This window comes from Cynocephalus volans, chromosome 8 (assembly GCF_027409185.1).
Source record: "Cynocephalus volans isolate mCynVol1 chromosome 8, mCynVol1.pri, whole genome shotgun sequence".
Taxonomy (NCBI): Eukaryota; Metazoa; Chordata; class Mammalia; order Dermoptera; family Cynocephalidae; genus Cynocephalus; species Cynocephalus volans.
Genome location: NC_084467.1, coordinates 113,029,775 through 113,051,291, shown reverse-complemented (window position 1 = coordinate 113,051,291; position 21,517 = coordinate 113,029,775). Strand labels below are relative to the sequence as shown.

At 37.0% G+C, this 21,517-nt stretch overlaps 1 protein-coding gene across 3 annotated transcripts in view; it reads left to right on the top strand.

Annotated features, from left to right (window-relative positions):
- The window catches only part of ASH1L (ASH1 like histone lysine methyltransferase), a 186,468-nt gene that overhangs the window by 68,949 nt on the left and 96,002 nt on the right, over positions 1 to 21,517 (top strand). For all 3 annotated transcript variants that reach the window (XM_063106540.1, XM_063106539.1, XM_063106541.1), the window contains one exon: positions 3,856 to 8,413. In XM_063106540.1, coding sequence (XP_062962610.1) covers positions 3,856 to 8,413 — 4,558 coding nt within the window. The remainder of the gene's footprint in view (positions 1 to 3,855; positions 8,414 to 21,517) is intronic.

Sequence of the window (21,517 nt, the reverse complement as noted above, 5' to 3'; positions counted from 1 at the left end):
TTGAATTTCTCTAATATCAGAACTTGGTAAAACAAAAATCTTCAAAACCAACACCAAATTATCTAGGTTTGCCTTTTCTTCTTTAATCATAGGTCATTTGCTATGGGATACTAACTGTTTTAGGTTGATTTTAATTTATTTGAGATATTTATTTTTGGCAAAAGTGAAAAGCCAGGTTTGAGTATCTCTTAGCTGGTTAAAGGAGCTGTTTCTACTTTCCTTTTAGACAGAATTTTAAAAATAACTTTTTATTGAAATATATCACACCTACAGAAAAGTACATAAATCATGAATGTAACAGCTCAGTGAATTTTCATAAGTACAATCACCTCACAGAACCAGCATTCAGGTTATGAAATATAACGGTACTAGACCCATTAGACCTCCTTGGGCTTCTTTTCCATTCCTACCCATACCAGGAGTACATTTTCTTGACTTTTAATATCATGCTTAGTTATGCCTACTCGTGAACTTTATATAAATGGAGTAATATCATAGGCACTCTATTGTTCTGGCTCCTTTAACTCAATATTGTTTGTGAGCTTTTTTCATGTTATTGCACATAATTATAGTTTCTTAAGACAGGTTTTTAAGGGTAACTTCTAAAATTGGAAGTGTCAATTTTCAGACAAATATATTTTAAAATATTTAAAACAGTAAAGGCTTTTAATTTTTAAAAAGTAACTATAAAAGTAAATGAGGAAATAAAGAATAGGGTTGTTTCTTTAATGTGAAGAAAACATAGAGTGTTTCTTTAATTTCAAGTTAACAAATGTCAGTAGTGTATGAGATGGGCATAAAAGCCAGTTTCCTCTTGGGCAGAGTTGTAAGGTCCAGTCCAAACGAAGAGGTGGCTTCCTTTATTCTGAGTCAATTTCAAGTATTGGGTGTATTGTGTTCCATTTTAGATGCCACTTGTAAAGAGTACTATTTACAAACTGAAACATGTTCATCTGAAAATGACCAGAAAGAAGTGAAACTGTTTGAATAAAAAGGTTAAATATTATGGTTGAGTTCTCATGTATGGATAGCTTTTGGAAAGAGGATTAGACTTATTTTATATGATTTGAGAAAGTGAGACTTGTCCTAGTAAATGAAAGTTGTGGAAAAGTATATTTCATTTCAGTCATAGGAAGAACTTTCTTTTGTATTTTTATTATTTATTTATTTGGTGGCTGGCCAGTACAGGGATCGAACCCTGGACATTGTTGTTATCAGTAACATGCTCTAACCAACTGAGCTAACCAGCTCAATAACTTTCTTTTTAATAAACATGTTTCATTATGGAAAATTTCAAATGGAAAGTGTAGTGACTGGTAAAAAGTGACAAGTCTAGAGGTATATATATTCATCACCAGGATCATCTTTTACATTTTCTGTCTAATACTTGGGAACAGTCGTTTCTACAAGGAGCCCTGGCTCATTTTAATAAAAATGGTGTTTAGAGACCACACTTTTGAGTGTTAGATGTGTTCATTGCAACTGGATTGCAGTTATTTGTAGGCATTTCATTGGATAGAGCTAGTGGGGGACATACACACACACACACACACACACACACACACACACACACACACACACACACACACCCCATGTTTCTACTTACGTCATTGGATAGAGCTAGTGGGGGACACACACACACACACACACACACACACACACACACACACACACACACCCCATGTTTCTACTTACGACTTAAAATAACAGGGCTTTTGCTTCTTTGATTTTATATTTGTATCTTTTTTTCTCACTCCCAGAATTTTGCTTCCTGTGGCTGGCTGGTTAGCTCGACTTATTGGAGCATGGTGCTGATAACACCAAGGTACAGGGATTGATCCCTGTACCTGCCAGGCTCAAAAAAAAAAAAAAAATTAAAACTAAAAATAAAATGAAATTTAGGTTTCTAATGACATTCACATCTTTATTTCCTTGTTCTATGTATCTATGAATCATTTATCAAGGTTCAAAATAACTATCACATTATTATAGTAATATACTCACTGATTGCAGTTTAAGATTTCTTTATGGGTAACCTTTTTGGATTTAGGATGTGTAATCTAAATACTGTGTTTTAAAGTAATTCAAAATAATTATTTTCTATATACTTATGTAATTCATTTGCCATATAGATAGATGGATTTGTTTCTATTGTTTTCAATATTTAGAGATTTGGGATATTTTTATTAAATAATATTGTTTCTTAACTATGTAAAACACTTCTAAGGTAAAACCACAAAGTAAATTAGTTGCATAGAGGTCTAGCTTCTACTCCTTTTTCCTGTCCCAAAGGTCATTCTTTTTATTAGTCTTTGGTTTATTCTTTCTTTTTTTAATTTAATCACATAGGTATACATATTTGTACCCTCTATCCCCATTTTAAAAGTAGCATATTAGAACTATTTTTCTAAACCTTGCTTTTTTCATTTAACAGTGTATCCTGGGGATCACTGCATCTTGTTACCAAATTCTCTTCTATAAGGATTGTAGCATTTTGCATACAGTACATTTTCATATATGCTTGAATTCGTTTGGGGTTTTCTATTTTGTTCCATTGATTCTTTTGTCTTTCTATGTGTTAGTGCTATACTGTTTTAATGGTAGAGGCTTTTTAAAATAATTTAATATTTGGTATGGTTATCTTCTTGCTTTTCTTCTTTGTAGATTTTCCTAGGTATTATTGTTTGTCTGTTCTTCACAGTGACCATTATAAATAATTTTCCAATTCCTAAAAGAAATCCTGATGGTATTTTTATTGAGATTGCATTAAATTTATAAATTTACTTAGGGAAAGTTATCATCTTTATGTCTTCCTATCCACAAACACAGTATGTCTTTACATTTGTTCAAGTCTCTCATGAGTATTTTACAGTTAGGAAGAACACTTTAGTGGTTATCCAAAAGTAAAGCAGACTGTTGTTTGAAGTAGTGAGTTCATTTGTACTACACTTGATCTTAGCCAAAAGGCCGAGAAGCGATGTGAGTTCATTTGTAAAGTATATAGTGATAATTCATGAATTACATAGCAATTTACAGTGAACAACTTGCATGTTACTTCCAACTCTAAGATTTTGTATACAAACATATTCTAAAGAAAATAATTTTGTAATCGTCTTTTCTATTACTCCCACATTAAGCAAGAACTTGACTGCTCATTCAAGACTATAATTGAGTGGGCTAGCTGGTTTGCTCAGCTGGTTAGAGCTTATGTTGTAACACCAAGGTCAAGGGTTCAGATCCCTGTGCTGGCCACCTGCCAAAAAAGAAAAAGCTATAATTGAGAATGGATTAAAGCAGTAGGAGTAGGTCAGGGATTGCTCTATACTGGTTTGGGATTGTTGACATCAGTGAAGGAGATAGGCAGTGAACTGTTCTTTTAACAGAGGACCATGGATGCTATAGCCGAACTATTTCTTTTTTCAAAAACAGTACACTCATGTGCTTAATGTGTATTTAGTCAGTAAAAACTAAGATGAAGGTAGAGAGTTTGCTATTTAAAACAATGTGAAAAAGTATCCTAGGGATATTTCTAAGGACCCAGTAATACTTGTATATAGTTTTATATGGTTGAAAGTCAACAAAGATAATATCTTGATAGCCTGCAGATGAAGTAACATAACGAGGATACTTCAAAAAGGTCATGGAAAAATAGAATTAAAAGATAATATGAATCTTTCCATGACCTTTTTGAAGACCCTTCATACCATGACATTAGTACAATATTAGTTTTTTTAAAAAGCTCTGTCGCTTATCTTATATCTGATTTGTGATCAATTAGTTTGTTGGATTGTAATGTTAAGCTGAAATGGTATAAGGTTTACTCTCTTTGAAACCTTTTTCTTCTTCACATTTTAGGACCCTTCAAAGTTGTACAAGAAAGCAGGTGATGTTGCAGCCATTGAATGCCAGTCTGAAGAAATCATCCATCTTCATTCACAGGGAGAAAACAATTCATTGTCTAAGAAGCTTTCTCCAGTACACTCAGAAATGGCAGATTACATTAACACAGCACCATCTACTCTTGTTGGTAGCCGGGATCCTGATTTAAGGGACAGAGCATTACTTAATGGAGGAACTAGCGTAACAGAAAAGTTGGCACAGCTCATTGCTACTTGTCCTCCCTCCAAGTCTTCCAAGACAAAACCGAAGAAGTTAGGAACTGGCACTACAGCAGGACTGGTTAGCAAGGATTTGCTCAGGAAAGCAGGCATTGGCTCTGTAGCTGGAATAATACAAAAGGACTTAATGAAAAAACCAGCTATCAGCACAGCAGTTGGATTGGTAACTAAAGATCCTGGGAAAAAGCCAGTGTTTAATGCAGCAGTAGGATTCGTCAATAAGGATTCTGTGAAAAAACTGGGAACTGGCACTACAGCGGTATTCATTAATAAAGACTTAGGCAAAAAGCCAGGGACTGTCACTACAGTAGGACTGCTAAGCAAGGATTCAGGAAAGAAGCTAGGAATTGGTATCGTTCCAGGTTTAGTGAATAAAGAGTCTGGCAAGAGGTTAGGACTTGGCACTGTGGTTGGACTGGTTAATAAAGACTTGGGAAAGAAGTTGGGTTCTGCTGTTGGCCTAGTGGCCAAGGACTGTGCAAAGAAGATTGTAGCAAATTCAGCAATGGGATTGGTTAATAAGGACATTGGAAAGAAACTAGCGAGTTGTCCTATGGCCGGACTGGTCAATAAAGATGCCATAAACCTTAAAGCCGAAGCACTGCTCCCCACTCAGGAACCACTTAAGGCTTCTTGTAGTACAAACATCAGTAATCATGAAAGTCGAGAACTTTCTGAATCCCTCAAAGATAGTGCCATCAGCAAAACTTTTGAAAAGAATGTTATATGGCAGAGTAAAGAAAACATACTGGAAAAGTTCTCAGCTCGAAAAGAAATCATTAATTTGGAGAAAGAAATGTTTAATGAAGGAACGTGCATTCAGCAAGACAGTTTCTCATCTAGTGAAAGGGGATCTTATGAAACCTCAAAGCATGAAAAGCAACCTCCTGTATATTGCACTTCTCCAGACTTTCAAATGGGAGGTGCTTCTGATGCATCTACAGCTAAATCCCCTTTTAGTGCAGTAGGAGAAAGCAATCTCCCTTCCCCATCACCTACTGTATCTGTTAATCCTTTAACAAGAAGTCCCCCTGAAACTTCTCAGTTGGCTCCTAATCCGTTACTTTTAAGTTCTACCACAGAACTAATGGAAGACATTTCTGAATCTGTTGGAAAGAACCAATTTACTTCCGAAAGTACCCACTTGAACATTGGTCATAGGTCAGTGGGTCATAGCATAAGTATTGAATGTAAAGGGATTGATAAAGAGCTAAATGATTCAAAAACTACACATATAGATATTCCAAGAATAAGCTCTTCCTTGGGAAAAAAGCCAAGTTTGACTTCTGAATCCAGTATTCATACAATTACCCCTTCAGTTGTTAACTTCACTAGTTTATTTAGTAACAAGCCCTTTCTAAAACTTGGTGCGGTAACTGCATCAGACAAACACTGCCAAGTTGCTGAAAGCCTAAGCACTAGTTTGCAGTCCAAACCATTAAAAAAAAGGAAAGGAAGAAAACCTCGGTGGACTAAAGTGGTGGCAAGAAGCACATGCCGGTCTCCAAAAGGGCTAGAATTAGAAAGATCAGAGCTTTTTAAAAACGTTTCATGTAGTTCACTATCAAATAGTAATTCTGAGCCTGCCAAGTTTATGAAAAACATCGGACCATCTTCATTTGTAGATCATGACTTCCTTAAGCGCCGATTGCCAAAGTTGAGCAAATCCACAGCTCCATCTCTTACTCTCTTAACTGATAGTGAAAAACCATCTCATAAGTCTTTCGCTACTCACAAACTGTCCTCCAGTATGTGTGTCTCTAGCGACCTTTTGTCTGATATTTATAAGCCCAAAAGAGGAAGACCTAAATCTAAGGAGATGCCTCAACTGGAAGGTCCACCTAAAAGAACTTTAAAAATCCCTGCCTCTAAAGTTTTTTCTTTACAGTCTAAGGAAGAACAAGAACCTCCAATTTTACAGCCAGAAATCGAAATTCCTTCCTTCAAACAAAGTCTGTCTGTATCTCCTTTTCCAAAAAAAAGAGGCAGGCCTAAGAGGCAAATGAGGTCACCAGTCAAGATGAAGCCACCTGTACTATCAGTGGCTCCATTTGTTGCCACTGAAAGTCCAAGCAAGCTGGAATCTGAAACTGACAACCATAGAAGTAGCAGTGATTTCTTTGAGAGCGAGGATCAACTTCAGGATCCAGATGATCTAGATGACAGTCACAGGACAAGTGTATGCAGTATGAGTGACCTTGAGATGGAACCAGATAAAAAAATTACCAAGAGAAATAATGGACAATTAATGAAAACAATTATTCGCAAGATAAATAAAATGAAGACTTTAAAGAGAAAGAAACTGTTAAATCAGATTCTTTCAAGCTCGGTAGAATCAACTAATAAAGGGAAAGTGCAATCCAAACTTCATAATACAGTATCAAGTCTTGCTGCCACATTTGGCTCTAAATTAGGCCAACAGATAAATGTCAGCAAGAAAGGAACCATTTACATAGGAAAGAGGAGGGGTCGCAAACCAAAAACTGTCTTAAATGGCATTCTTTCTGGTAGCCCTACCAGCCTTGCTGTCCTTGAGCAAACAGCTCAGCAGGCAGCCGGGTCAGCATTAGGACAGATCCTTCCCCCTTTACTGCCATCTGCTAGTAGTTCTGAGATTCTTCCATCACCTATTTGCTCTCAGTCTTCTGGGACTAGTGGAGGTCAGAGCCCTGTAAGTAGTGATGCAGGCTTTGTTGAACCTAGTTCAGTGCCATATTTGCATTTACACTCCAGACAGGGCAGTATGATTCAGACTCTTGCAATGAAGAAGGCATCAAAGGGGAGGAGGCGGTTATCTCCTCCTACTTTGTTGCCAAATTCTCCTTCACACTTGAGTGAACTCCCATCTCTAAAAGAAGCTACTCCTTCCCCAATTAGTGAGTCTCATAGTGATGAGACCATTCCCAGTGATAGTGGAATTGGAACAGATAATAACAGCACATCAGACAGGGCAGAGAAATTTTGTGTGCAAAAAAAGAGGAGGCATTCTTTTGAGCATGTTTCTCTGATTCCCCCTGAAACCTCTACAGTTCTAAGCAGTCTTAAAGAAAAACATAAACACAAATGTAAGCGCAGGAATCATGATTACCTCAGCTATGACAAGATGAAAAGGCAGAAACGAAAACGGAAAAAGAAATATCCCCAACTCCGAAATAGGCAGGATCCAGACTTTATTGCAGAGCTGGAGGAACTAATAAGTCGTCTGAGTGAAATTCGGATCACTCATCGAAGTCATCATTTTATCCCTCGAGACCTTCTGCCAACTATTTTTCGAATCAACTTTAATAGTTTCTATACACATCCTTCTTTTCCTTTAGATCCTTTGCACTACATTCGAAAACCTGACTTAAAAAAGAAAAGAGGGAGACCTCCTAAGATGAGAGAGGCAATGGCTGAAATGCCTTTTATGCACAGCCTTAGTTTTCCACTTTCTAGTACTGGATTCTATCCCTCTTATGGCATGCCTTATTCTCCTTCACACCTTACAGCTGCTCCCATAGGATTAGGTTACTATGGAAGGTATCCACCTACTCTGTATCCACCTCCTCCATCTCCTTCTTTTACCACTCCGCTTCCACCTCCTTCTTATATGCATGCTGGTCACTTACTTCTCAATCCCACCAAATACCATAAGAAAAAGCATAAGCTACTTCGACAGGAGGCCTTTCTTACTACCAGCAGGACTCCCCTCCTTTCCATGAGTACCTACCCCAGTGTCCCTCCTGAGATGGCCTATGGTTGGATGGTTGAGCACAAACACAGGCACCGTCACAAACACAGAGAACACCGTTCTTCTGAACAACCCCAGGTTTCCATGGACACTGGCTCTTCCAGATCTGTCCTGGAGTCTTTGAAGCGCTATCGATTTGGAAAGGATACTGTTGGGGAGCGATATAAGCATAAGGAAAAACACCGGTGTCACATGTCCTGCCCTCATCTCTCTCCTTCAAAAAGCTTAATAAACAGAGAAGAACAGTGGGTCCACCGAGAGCCTTCAGAATCTAGTCCATTGGCCTTGGGATTGCAGACACCTTTACAAATTGACTGTTCAGAAAGTTCTCCAAGTTTATCCCTTGGAGGATTCACTCCCAACTCTGAGCCAGCCAGCAGTGATGAACATACGAACCTTTTCACAAGTGCAATAGGCAGCTGCAGAGTTTCAAACCCTAACTCCAGTGGCCGGAAGAAATTAACTGACAGCCCTGGACTCTTTTCTGCACAGGACACTTCATTAAATCGTCCTCACAGAAAGGAGCCACTGCCTTCCAGCGAAAGGGCAGTACAGACCTTGACAGGTAAGAGGGTTATTTTGTTGCCCATAATTTGTGTTAGAGAAATAATTATTTTCCCACTGATTGCCTGGTACATGTAGATGGACTTTTAAAAGATCTATTTTGTTTTTGTTTTTATAAATGTATGTTGAAATTTTCTCTTCAAAATTCTCATTTTCTTTTAGATGTGAGCAGTAAGATAAGGGATGTCTTTGCATTAATTTTGTGTTTTGAAAAGAGGTATTGTGAAAACATTCAAATTTTGGAAACTAGGAAAAATGATTTATCTTCTATGCAAAAGGCTATTCTGCAATTTCTTTAGTGAGAAATGGCTTGTAGATATCTGTTAGTATGCAGGATTTTTAATATATACTAATCTAGAATTATAAATGCTTTTGTGTTACAAGAATAATATGTTATTAACCCTATATGTCTCATAATAAAAATGCAAGCTTTGAAAATCTTCAGCATTGTAAAATTTAACTGAATATCCAAAGGGACTTCATTTTGCAGAGTACCATTAGGTATCTTCATAAAAGTTCCTTCAATTAGGTATGAAAATATATGAGGGCTGGCCCGTGGCTCACTTGGGAGAGTGTGGTGCTGATTACACCAAGGCCACGGGTTCAGATCCCTATATACGGATGGCCAGTTAGCTCACTTGGGAGAGCATGGTGCTAACACCACCCAGTCAAGGGTTAAGATCCCCTAACCGGTCATCTTAAAAAAAAATGTGTGTGTGTGTGTGTGTGTGTGTGTGTGAGAGAGAGAGAGAAAGAAATCTAAGTAATGCATTCATAACATCTAGAAAATGTCTTTGGCAAATTGGAAAGCTAAAAAACTGAATTAACATTGCCCATTGAAGTAAAAGTTATCCTTAAGTTAGGAATTTTTTTTTATGAAAGATCTCAACATTAAGGGTTTGTAAATCAACTCTAAGAAGTTCATAAACCCTCTGATGTTGTAAGTAAAATTATGCATATGTATGCTTGTGTGTATCTTTCTAGAGAAAATCCATACATTTCATCAGATTCTCCAAGTAAATTCTCTAAACCTCAATATCCCTTCCTATATAATGTGATTAGTAGGGGTATCATGAGAAGTATGTGACAGTATAGTGCTTAACACAGTGATTTGCACCTAGTAAGCACAAGGGTGTGAGTTGCTATTATTATTCTCCTCAAAGATCAAATACTTGAGCATTAGGGAAAAGATAAATCAAAGACAAGGAGTTTTTGTCCTTGATTTTTATTATTCATGAACTTTTGAAAAGTAAAACCTATCTTAGTGGAGAAACTGAGCATCTTTAGTTTTTAACAATGTGAAGAAAAAAAATTGTATACTTTAGGATCATTCAGCACATTTTTTTTTACAAATATTTAATCAATAGCAGTTATTGATTATCAGGTATTTGCTAGGCATTCTACTTTGGGCACTTGCTATATAATAGAGAATAAGGCACACAGGTTCATTGTTTCATAGAAATTATGGTGGAAGAGATGGGTAATAAACAAAAAATCACATTGTGTCATTAAAATTGTAATAAGAGGCATAAAAGAGAGAGAGAGAGAGACAGTAAAGTATTCTATGAGAGCATGACATGTGGTACTAACTCAGAGAAGGCTTCCCTGAGAAAGTAACCTTAACCTGTGACCCAAAGGATGAACAGAAGTTAACTGGGTAAACAGAATTTCACTCATTTATTTATTCATTTATTTACTCATTCAATTGTTGAATTCCAAAAACATCCAGCACTGTTCTAGTCACTGCCATATAGTAGAGAGTAAAGACCTGATATCTAACCTTATAAGTTTTCAGCTTAATGAAGGAAGACAAACAGTAGAGTGGTAATAAGCAAATAAAGAATGGCATAATTGAGGAAATTCTGTAAAGTTAATAGAGTGTCATGATGGAGACTAAAGACTAGGAGTAGGGGAATCTAATTAGATAGAATTATTAGTTATGGCCTGAGAATAAGAAATTGGGACTTGAAGAATGAGAAGCCATACCGAAGAGCATGTTGGAAGATCCCGAACTAGAGGCTTCCGGTCAAGATGGTGGAATAGATGGTCCCCAGCATCACTCTCTTCCACAAATCAACAAATGTACAACTATTAAAAAGCAACGACAGCCAAGCTGGGGCCACTAGAGATCAGAGGAAGAGGAGGAAAGACCTGTGGAGTGCATGAAGACTGGAGAAGCCATGATGAGAAAAGAAAGAACTGCTCCAACCATTTTGAGCCCCAGCCACTTCAGAGCTGGAGCTGGTGAGCCCATGGAGCGGGAGCTGGCAAAAGCTGCCGCTGTGCCCTTCAGATGAAGTTTCTTGGAGGCAGCAGGGGAGAAGAGGGCTGTGGTTGCCCCCAGGCCAGCAAGAATACTAATAGGATTCCCGTGGAACCACATAAGGAGCGAGGAGCCACAACAACTGAAAAAAGGAGCTACTCAGATGCCAGTGAGTCATCACAAGGGACCAGCGCACGGCCCATCCCATGGGAAGTGTTTAGAGCAGAGGCAGTGAGGGAGATGGGCCTGCTGGGGGAACACTGGGGCACAGCAAGGACGTCTGATCTGCCCCCCAATCAGTGCAGGACCACTCAGTGGAGACTGGTCAGAATATAGAACTGCAGGGGGTGCAGTTTGCTGAAAAGACTCAAGTCCAGACCAGACTTTCTACACAACCCAGGTGTACCCGATCTCACAAAACCCGGAAGTACCTATGAAGTCAACCATTAAAACCTGAGCTGCACAAAAAGCCTTCCCCAGGGAATCAGCAGCAAAGCAGCAATTTCGGTCAACCACAGAGCTCAAGTACTGGTCCCCACAGGAAGTTCCCCTGTTTTAGAAGTAAGCAAAGGGCAACAAATAAATTCTAGTGCAGAGTTTAAGTGGTGGGAACAGTAAATAATCCAACACAGAACTGAAAGAAAAAACAAAATACCCACAGACCAGAGACAAAGTTTAATATTAACTAGTACAGGTCTCACATCCCCAAAGAACACCTATAAAACCTAGGAGGACCAGAGGTCCCCTGGGCTACCAAGCCAGGAAGTGGGGAGGGCTGGAGGTCTCAGCCACGCCCCCGACACCCGCAACCAATCCCGAGGCTAGGGAGCCAAGGACCTCAGCCACATACCCCCAATACCCACAACCAGCCCAGCAATGACCACTGAGCCCACCACAAGAAGCGCCCTGGGCTCCTGAACTGGGGTGGTATGGGGGCAAGGGCTTCAGCCACACACCCCTGACATCTACATCCAGCCCAACAATGACCAAGCCACTGCTGGGAGCCCCCTGGTCTCCCCTGTAGGAATGAGGGTTGCCACAGGCCTCAACCATACCTCTCCTCCTTCCTCGTCCCACCCTATTTCCTTCCCCTTTCTCTTCTCCCCCTCCCCCTCAACTGCTCTGCATCATAGAATGTAAAAATATATATATATAAACTTAAAAAAAAAATCCTAAACTAGAAAGGAGCTTAGATATTAGACAAACTGGAAAAGGTTTCATTGTGGTAGGAGAGGGAATACAAAAGAGAATGGTGAGAGATGTGGAAAGGCCAGCTCGTGTATTAAGAATTTTGGATTTTATGCTAAGAGCAAAAGACAGAAGAATATTGATTTTGTATTTGCATTTTTAAAACATCATCTTTGCTCCTGTGTGAACACAATTGGAGAGGATAAAAATAATTACAAGGGAAGTAGTTAGTAGGCGATTGGAATAGTCTAGATAAGATGATGGTACTTAGACCAGGGTGGTGAAAGATTTCTGTATGAACATTTAGAAGATTGGTAGTGCTGGTGCCATGCACTGAGACAAAGAAGAGTGGAGTAGGAGCAGATTTAGGGGAGAGCATGCTTGCTTTTAAATACACATAAAGCTTGAGGTGCCTGTAGAACGTTGAAGTGGAGGTATTGAGCAGGTAGTTGGATATGTAGTTCTGGGGCTCAGTAAGGAAGTTTGGGCTAAAGGTAAGAGCATTTCACTATGAGTTTTTGAAAATTTTTGTTTCGTTATTTACTAAAAAAGGGGGGGGGGGCTCCTGGGTAAAACATTTGAGAGCAGACTGTCAAGACTTATACAACTTTGTAACCAGAGCACTAAGAAAAATCTAGAAAATAGCAGTTAAAAAGACATTTTTAATTGCTTAATAAATAAATACTACAATAAACATAGGCATTAACTTTTTAGGAAAAGATGAAGGTAGCTTGATAGAAGGGGATTAAAAAGAAGGGTTAAAACTGCTGAATTGTAGACCAAAAAGGATATCATTGGCAGAAATTGTAGTGATGTCAGAGATAGCTAGTTCTAATTTATTGTCCTTGTTTGTCTTTTGTACAGAGATTGGGAGAACCACCCAATAAATACTTACAGGAAAGTCTATGGCCAGTAGGAGCCAAGAGGAAGAATGTAGAATGAGTGGACAATCTGAACAGAATTGCATTACTCCATGGCTTTTGTGTTCAGTCTGTGTTAGTGTACTCTTTGTTCAACTACTAATTTTGTGCTGGAAAATATTTATGTGCTTTGAAAAATATGTGTGAACTAGTACAGCTTCCATATTATCCTTGTATTATTCTTTGATTTACCAATGGTATATGAGCTATTTCATTATACAGAAACACATACAGTAACAAAACATACTGTATACATTTGTCAGTCATATATGTATATATAGTCATGAAAGTGATGGTTTTTCTCTAGGGAGACAATACAGAGTGTAGGGGAAAAAAGCCTTGGACAGCTCTGAGGAACTGCAATACAGGTGGAGCATCCCTATTCCAAATCCAAAATTCAAAATGCTTCAAAATCTGAAACTTTTTAGTGCCAACATGCTCAAAGGAAGTGCTCAGTGGAGCATTTTGGATTTTATATTTTTGGATTAGGGATGCAAATATTCCAAAGTCTGAAATCTGAAAAGCTTTTGGTCCCAAACATTTCAGATAAGGGATACTCAACTTGTTTTTAAAGTAATGGTTAAAATCTGTCAGCTTTTGGCTCATATGTGACTCTTTGTGATGATCTCTATAGTTTTTAAAAAATTAATTGCTAAGTTTAAAAAATCTGGACATAAAAGTTTGGAATTCTGGGCCAAGCCCGTGGCACACTCGGGAGAGTGCAGCGCTGGGAGCGCGGCGACGCTCCGGCCGCGGGTTCGGATCCTATATAGGAATGGCCGGCTGAGTACCGGTCACGAAAAAGACAAGAAAAAAATAAAATAAAATAAAATTAAAAAAAAAAAAAAAAATTTGGAATTCTGCTTCTTGAAAAACTCAGATCATCTGGCAACTATCGATCCACATTTCCTGATAATGATGCCTGGGCTCAGTAGTGGTTCCTTTAGTTGGTGCTTGCATTCTTCCCTTCACCGTAGTCCTCACAGTTTCCTGTTGTGTGTTATATCTGTCCCTCTTTAGTTATTTAGGCAGGGAACATTTGAATTTGAGGTCCCTAATTTTAGGAGTTGTGAGAAGGATCATATAAAGAGTGGGGAAATTGAGGTGAAGGTGATGTGACAGGTTAGGCTGTTGAATGTATCATCTACACCGACACTGAAATTCCTCAAGAGGGCAATTATGGGAGTTGGGATGAAAATGATGGATGTGAGCCTGGTTTTCAGGATTCTCATGGAATGAGAGAGATAGTAGGGAAGTCTAACATACACAAAAATAACTGCTTAACAAAGAACTTGTCCTTTTTTTCTTTTAAAAAAAAAATATGTGTATATATATATATATATATATATGTATATATATATATATATATATATATATATATAAAAGACTCCTCTGAACTCACTGTTCTGACACCAATTTCTTTCATCAACTGGGTGTCCTACAATTCAATTAAATTTTGATTTACCACCTGGAGTTAGTGAAGACCCCACAAGTTAAGAGGAGAGTTCATCACAAGATTGCTCTTACTTCAGATGCAAGTCACAAGTTTTGGTTTTCCCAAGCCACCCATACTTCTACCTGGTCTGCTAAAAATTTGGGATTTTCTACAACCTCCTCAATTTCAATAATTAAGTAGAACAACTCATAGAACTTAATGAAAGTACTGTGCTGTGATTAATTATAGTTTTATCATAAAGGATGCAGATCAGGAACAACCAATTGAAGAGATGCATGGGGCAGTTTTTGGTGGAGGAGGAGGACATAGAGCTTCCAAACCCTCTCCTTGTGAAGTCTGGGCATGTTACCTTTTGTTCACCAACCTAGAAGCTCAACTGAAGTTCAGTGTCATATCCAGAGTTTTTATTGGGGTTTCATTATATAGGCCTGATTGATTAAGTCATTGGCCATGTGGTTGGACTTGATCTCCAGCCCCCCTCTACTTTCTGGAAGTTGAGCTGGCCCAAAGTTTCAGCCCTCTAATCATGTAGTTGGTCTCTCCAGTGACCAGCTCCATTCTGAAGTTACCTGGGCCCCACCAGAAGTCACCTTATTGGCATAAGAAAGACATTCCTATCACTCAGGAAATTCCAAGGGTTTTTGAAGATGTGTGCCAGGAACAAGGGACAAAGACCAGCTATATTCTTTTATTATATCACAAGTCTAAACTCTTCTGTTAATTGCTTTCTATCTTGGAATCTCTCCATCTTGTCAATTAAAAAATTTACTTTTTTGATAAGTGGATGGATATGTGACTTGATTTTCCAATAGGAACTTAATATGCTTTTTACAGGTAAACAGGAAAATAGGTTTAGCTATTCTGTTAACGAAAACCAGTTAAAAGATTTTTAAATTAAGCACAATACTAGGAAAAAATACTAAGTCCAGCTCAGATCTCTTTTAATTAATCACTTTGAAAGTCAGAACTTATTTTGTTTAGGAAACACTTCATGTATTTGACTTTTACTAACTATTCTCTTATGATGGTAGCTGTTGTTTCAGAGAACAGTTATTTTGTGCCTGTTGTGTGCCAGGTGCAAGGAATACAACCATGAATAAGATATAATTTCTGCTTTCAAGTAATTTTTAGTTTAGCCGAGATCATAGACATGTATACAAATAATTATTAATAGTTTCTGTTAAAAGAAAAACTTTAAGTAAGTTAAATGTAACAGAGTTTAATTGAGCAAAGAACGAGTGGTGAATCAGGCATCCCCTAGAATCAAAACAAATTCAGGGAGATTCCATGGCTGCTGCTTGGTTGGTTACGTTTTAGAAAAAAAGGGAAGTGATGTGTAATGTACAGAAAACAGAAGAGAGCTACGGAAACAGCTGGATTATTGCAGCTTGGCATTTGCCTTATTTGAACACAGTTAAAACAGTTGGCTGCCTATATAAGTGGCCGAAGTATGACTGCTATGATTGGCTGAGACTAAGCTATTGTTACAGAATCACACTTCCATGTTAGGTTTTCAATTCGTTTACTCACTGTTAAGTTGTAAGAGCTTAAGTGTGCATGTATCAGGACTTTCTGAGGCCAAAGTTTAGTTTGATTTAACATACTTTTCACAAGGTATTTTGGAGAGCAGAGCTGGGAAGGAGTTTCAAATTTAGCATTCAAAAAATAAAGGATGAAGCCTATTTCTTACAGAGAAGCAGCTTTGCAGAGGTTTAGAGCAGTGATACTGTGCTTAGTTAGGTGTTAATAGTCTGATTTGGGACCCAAGAGATGAGACTGGAAAGATAGGGGACAGATCATAAAGCCTTTTGTTTATATAAGACACCAAGGAGTTTGGAGTTTGCCCTATAAGCAGTGAGAAGTTAAGGATTTTAAGCAGAAGAATGATTTGCTGAGATTACATTGATAGTAATGTGGAAGATGGATTAGAGAAAGGAGACCAGGTAGATCAGTTTGGAAAATGTATTATGAGGGCCCTGAACCAAGGTGAAGATAGAAAAGACCGAAGGAGCGGACAAGAAGAGAAGTAAGAAACAGAATTTTTAAATGGCTATCAGATGCCTCTGTTGAGCAGTTTGTTGAATGGTGATGCAAGTGAAATGAGGCATAAAAAAGGAGAAGAAAACTGGATATAGAAAATAGACCTGGATTTCATGCTGTTTTGTGGGACTTATAGATCTATAGCTCAACAGAGAGATCAAATCTGATGAAAAAATTTTAGGTAAGTGTTGAAGACATGAGAAGAAATGATAATATTTAGAGTGAACACACTGGGTTTCATAAGGGAGTTTATAGTCAAGAGTGTCAAGTGTTAACAGAGATCAGTTAGATAAGGACTGAAAGTAAACAGCTGGCTTTGACAGGTTGTCTTTTGTGATCTGAGAGCAGTTTGCATAGTGGCAAATGTTCGATTTCTGGAGGCTGAGGAATGAATGGAAAGTGACAAAATGCAGAGAATTAAAATTCTTACACCTTTAAATTTTGCTGTTTTTTTCCTCACTGTTTTCTTTTGTAGCAATTCTGACTGGTTTATTATTTACTCTTTCCTTATAATTACATATTCTATTAAAGAAATAATTGTATTTTCTGAATCTGATTTCTTCTGTGTCAAATAGTTTTTTCTTTTAAAATATAAAAAAAACCCAATATAACTACATATTATTTTTAATTGATCTCAGTTTTCAGTTGATTTTTTTCCCTATATAACTTGAAGATAGATTCATTTTACATTAGTTTGGTATCATGTTAAAATAACCTCCAAATTACTGACTGTATGCCATGTATGACAAAATTGTTGATCAACTTCAGGGCATTATTACCCTAAAACAGGTCTCAAGGGCCAAAGCTGGGAAAGTTTAAGCAACAAAATAAATAATGACAGAATTGGATTATAATCTTAAAAATTGAGTATCCACAAATCCATGCTGATATAAATAAATGATTGACTAAATATATGGCAGAAAAGGGGCAAATCTTCCTTAAAGAAGAATTCCAAATAAATCCCAAAAAATCTTGTATATGTAGATCATCCCCTTTTAGAAGGTGGAGCTTAATTCTTAATTTCCCTATTCTTGAGTATGGGCTGGACTTAGTGACTTCTAAAAAAAACTGTGTGGAGAGGGGAAAAATAGTAACTTTACAGTGAAAAGTCCTGGCAGACATCACCTTAACCAAGTGTAAGATTAACTTCACTAGTGATAAGGCATGATGAGATCATGTACTCTCAGATATAATGTGGTAAGAAGGAAACTTCAGCCCTGTGTATTTTTCCCAAAACCCATAACACTGATACAATCAGGAAAAAAAAAAAAATTAAAGGGCCATTCTACAAATATCCGACCAATACTACTCAAAGGACCTGAAAAAACAAAGATTGAGAAAGTGTCACAGATCAGAGGAGACTAAGGAAACATGGCAGATAAATACAATGATATCCTAGATTGGACCCTGGAACGGGAAAATGGCATAAGTGGAAAAATTGGTGAAAGCTGAAGAAAGTCTGAAATTTTGCTCATGTTATATCAATGTTAATTACTTAGTTTTGACAGATGTACCATAGTTATGTAAAATGTCATATGAGAATTCTCTCTTACTATCTTTTCAGCTTTTCTGTAAATCTAAAATTATTCCAAAATAACCAATTTAATTTTTTAAAAAAGCAGCATGCAAATTAAGTAAAATGTATCTCAAACTGGTAACTGACTAAGGGAAAAAAATAACAAATAAACACTCCTTACTATTTGGGTAAAGTGGATTTATCATAAGTGTTAGTTGGGATAAAATGTGCATACTTGATAAACTATGTTGATGTAAATTTCAGGATAAATAAATGAAACCAGAACAAGGGCACAGGCATATGTATAGCATTTAACCTTTCTTTCTCTCCTTGTTTCAAAGATGGAGAATCAAAAAAAATAGGATATCAGACTGACTTATCACTTGAGCAGTTTTCGAGTAAAAATATCTCATAAAGCATTAAAAAGAATAATAGGTCTAATATTTTATAAATTATATGCATGTGGTGGTTAACATATTTTTCTAACTTATATACTGTTTTCTGCTAACCATTATAGACTTAACAGTCTAAAATCAGCTTGATGCAAATGAAATTGTAGTGAAATTATACACTTTTAGTGAGGCTAGATTTGCTGGTTTCACCCAATTCTGGTAAGTGTTCTATTTAATTTTATCTGTGTTAGGTAGACACGAAATAGGTCTAGAGAGAAAGAGTTTCTGACCTGGAATGTCAGATATTTTATTGCTGTCTTTTAGCATTTTGCACATGGCAGAACTTGCAACCTGAGTTCAAAATTGGGCAGAGCAGTAGCATGGACTATTTTGCAGTTAACATTTAGAGTTTCCAAGTAATAGAATAAGCAGACAATGGGACTTTATTGTAGATGATTTACTGCATGTGAGCATAACATCTTCTTTAATGCTTCTTTAATAGCTATCAGTATTGATAACTATTTTATCCCCCTGGAATAAATGAGGACTAAATCTTTGTTTGGAAAAAATGTAAAATCACTGTAAAAGCATAGAAGTTGAAGCAGAGTATACTGAGTTTTGTTTTGCTTTCTTTGTGACCGAAGAGTATAAGCATTTATCAATATACTGATTTCTTAGAATTGCTCTAGAGTTGTGTGTAAGATACACCCGTAAGTAAAGTGTGAACATGTGGAGATGAAAGCAGAAAACTGATTGTTGGTGAGTGCAGTTCTGGGAATTTCCATAGGAATTCCATTTTAGTGAGTGATCTGATTTGGGCTTTATGAGAAATAGCCTAATTAGAGGGAGAAAAAAACAGACTTTTTAGCTTAAAAATCACCACATAGGCTCTGAATCATTCTCTCTCATAGTGCGTTTAATTGGTGAGTCAGATAAAACGTGTTTTCTGTAAATGTATTTCCCACAATTGGAAACAGCTGTATTTGTTGTGGAACCAGTTTCTATCTCAGCATTCAGTTTATTCACAAGAAGCTTTCAGGGCTGCTGTGAGCTGTGAAACGTAGCAAAAGATTCAGAACTTGAATCTAGGAACAAAAAAACTTGATCAGAAGTTTTCAAATAGTTTGGTATTTTATTTATGTTCATGTTCTTTTACTATGGTAACCATTTTTCTTACAACTCATTTTGATTTAGTCATTGTTCAACTAACATTCCCAAATAGTGTTGACTTATAAATAATAAGAGGAATCTTTTTTTAACTAAAATTTTGTAACACGCTTGAATTTTACTGGGAAGAAGCAATTTGTTTTATTTTATTTTTTTCTTGTCAGCTGGCAGGTATGGGGATATGATGGGAAGGAGAAATTTAAATGTTAGAAAACCGTTTTTAAATGTATTATTTTAAAATAAATTTATATAATCTTCAAACTGACTACTGCATAGCATTCTTCCAAATCTAGTACACTTAATATGTTTTTCTGTAGTTTACCAAAAGATATTTATAGCATTAGAAACATCAAACATTCTGCTCATTTAAGCCATTTCTTAGTTACTTGGGTCTTTATTGTTGAACTCCAAACAGGGTGTGACCAGAAGTCATACTATATTAAGTTATAAAAGTCTTAATAGTGTATGTATGTATGTATGTATGTATTTATTTATTTTGAGGGCTATTATGATGGGAAATAATAGGGAATTTAGACTAAAGAAATACATGTTTTATCCAACCAACTGTTGGTTTCATTCACTGTGTTTTTTTGTTAACTTATGTTGGGCACCAAGGAAATTCCTCCTTTTTTAAGTCTAGGATACTCAGGGCTTCAAAGAGGTGGTTAGGTTGAATCTTTATTCTCTTGTTTTCTTTGTAAGGCCTTTCCTCCCTTCTGTCCCCCTTTATCAGTGAGATTTTCCTCTATTCAGATAATCTTGGCTCATTTGACTCTATCTTCACACCCAGGCATCTGTAAAAGTAGTATTCCCTTTTTTTTTTAATCTCAGATTTGTTCCTCCTATGTAGCCAAGAGTTCTTGTGACAAATTAACTTCAGAACAGGTTCTTGGTCTCTGCTCATTTTTGTGTAAAATATGCAGATTTCCTGATTCTTACCCTTTATAATCCAGTTACGTTCTTTTTTCTTTTTTCAACTTTCTGACATTCTTATCATGATTTCATCTTATGGTTTTCCTATAAAAGTACCATTTTTCCCCCTTTTTGTCTAAATCAACACCAAAGTTTTCCTAAAACTTTATCTTTAAAGGTTTATCAAATAATAGCTAAATAAAATCCTGAGAATCTGTAATCAAAAACACTTCCAAGGCTCCTTCACATGTCCAAGTTCATTTTTAATTCTTAATTTCCTCTGTGTTATCCCAATTTATGATATTCTCTTTTTCAGTCACCCTCCTTACTATTATCATAGTCTGCCTTCTAGTCTGCCTTCATAAATGAAGGCCTTTTTTTCCAACTAAAGAAAAATAATTTACTCCTAATAATCAACTTACATTTATGCAGAAGTCTAAAGTACACCTTCTTTTGTAACTTAACCATTATTTCAACTTAGGTCAAATTTCTTTCTTTCTTTTTTTTTTTTTTTTTGTCTTTTTCGTGACCAGCACTCAGCCAGTGAGTGCACCGGCCATTCCTATATAGGATACGAACCGCGGTGGGAGCGTCGCCACGCTCCCAGCGCCGCACTCTCCCAAGTGCGCCATGGGCTCGGCCCTAGGTCAAATTTCTAAGCATATTTCTGAAACTATCATCTGAGTGATGAGACACTCAGTAGTGTTTCTATGCAATAATTTCATGAGCTGAAGAATTCCCATTTATATTGTCTATTTATTTCTGAAGTACTTTATTACTCCACTTTGTACTATATTGAAACGAGAAATGATGGGAACTCTCTGATATCTAAAATTATTTGTGCCCTCCATGTGTATATTCTTTGAGGAAGTATCAGATTTTCTTGAACTGGTTGTCCTTTGAGGAGTATAGAGTCTTCACACATCCCTCCAGGTAGATCTGAAATGACCACTGTTGAGACACAAGCAAACATAAATCACACGATGGAGGAGCAACAAAGCAGTAACTCCTCTAATGGAACAATCATGAATTAGAAGCAAAGAGTTAAGTAGAGAAAAGCTGAGAACTTTCTCCCCTGGTAAAGAACTGAATCTAACCAGACACCTTCTGGTTTTGAGTCATCTCTTGGGCACACCCTGGAGAAGCTATGGTGAAGAGTCAGTGAATTAGAAGATTCACTTTGGAGGAGATTTTTCTACCTTGCAAATATCTACCAGCCCTGGAGGTGCCTATCTTAGTACTTCTTAATTG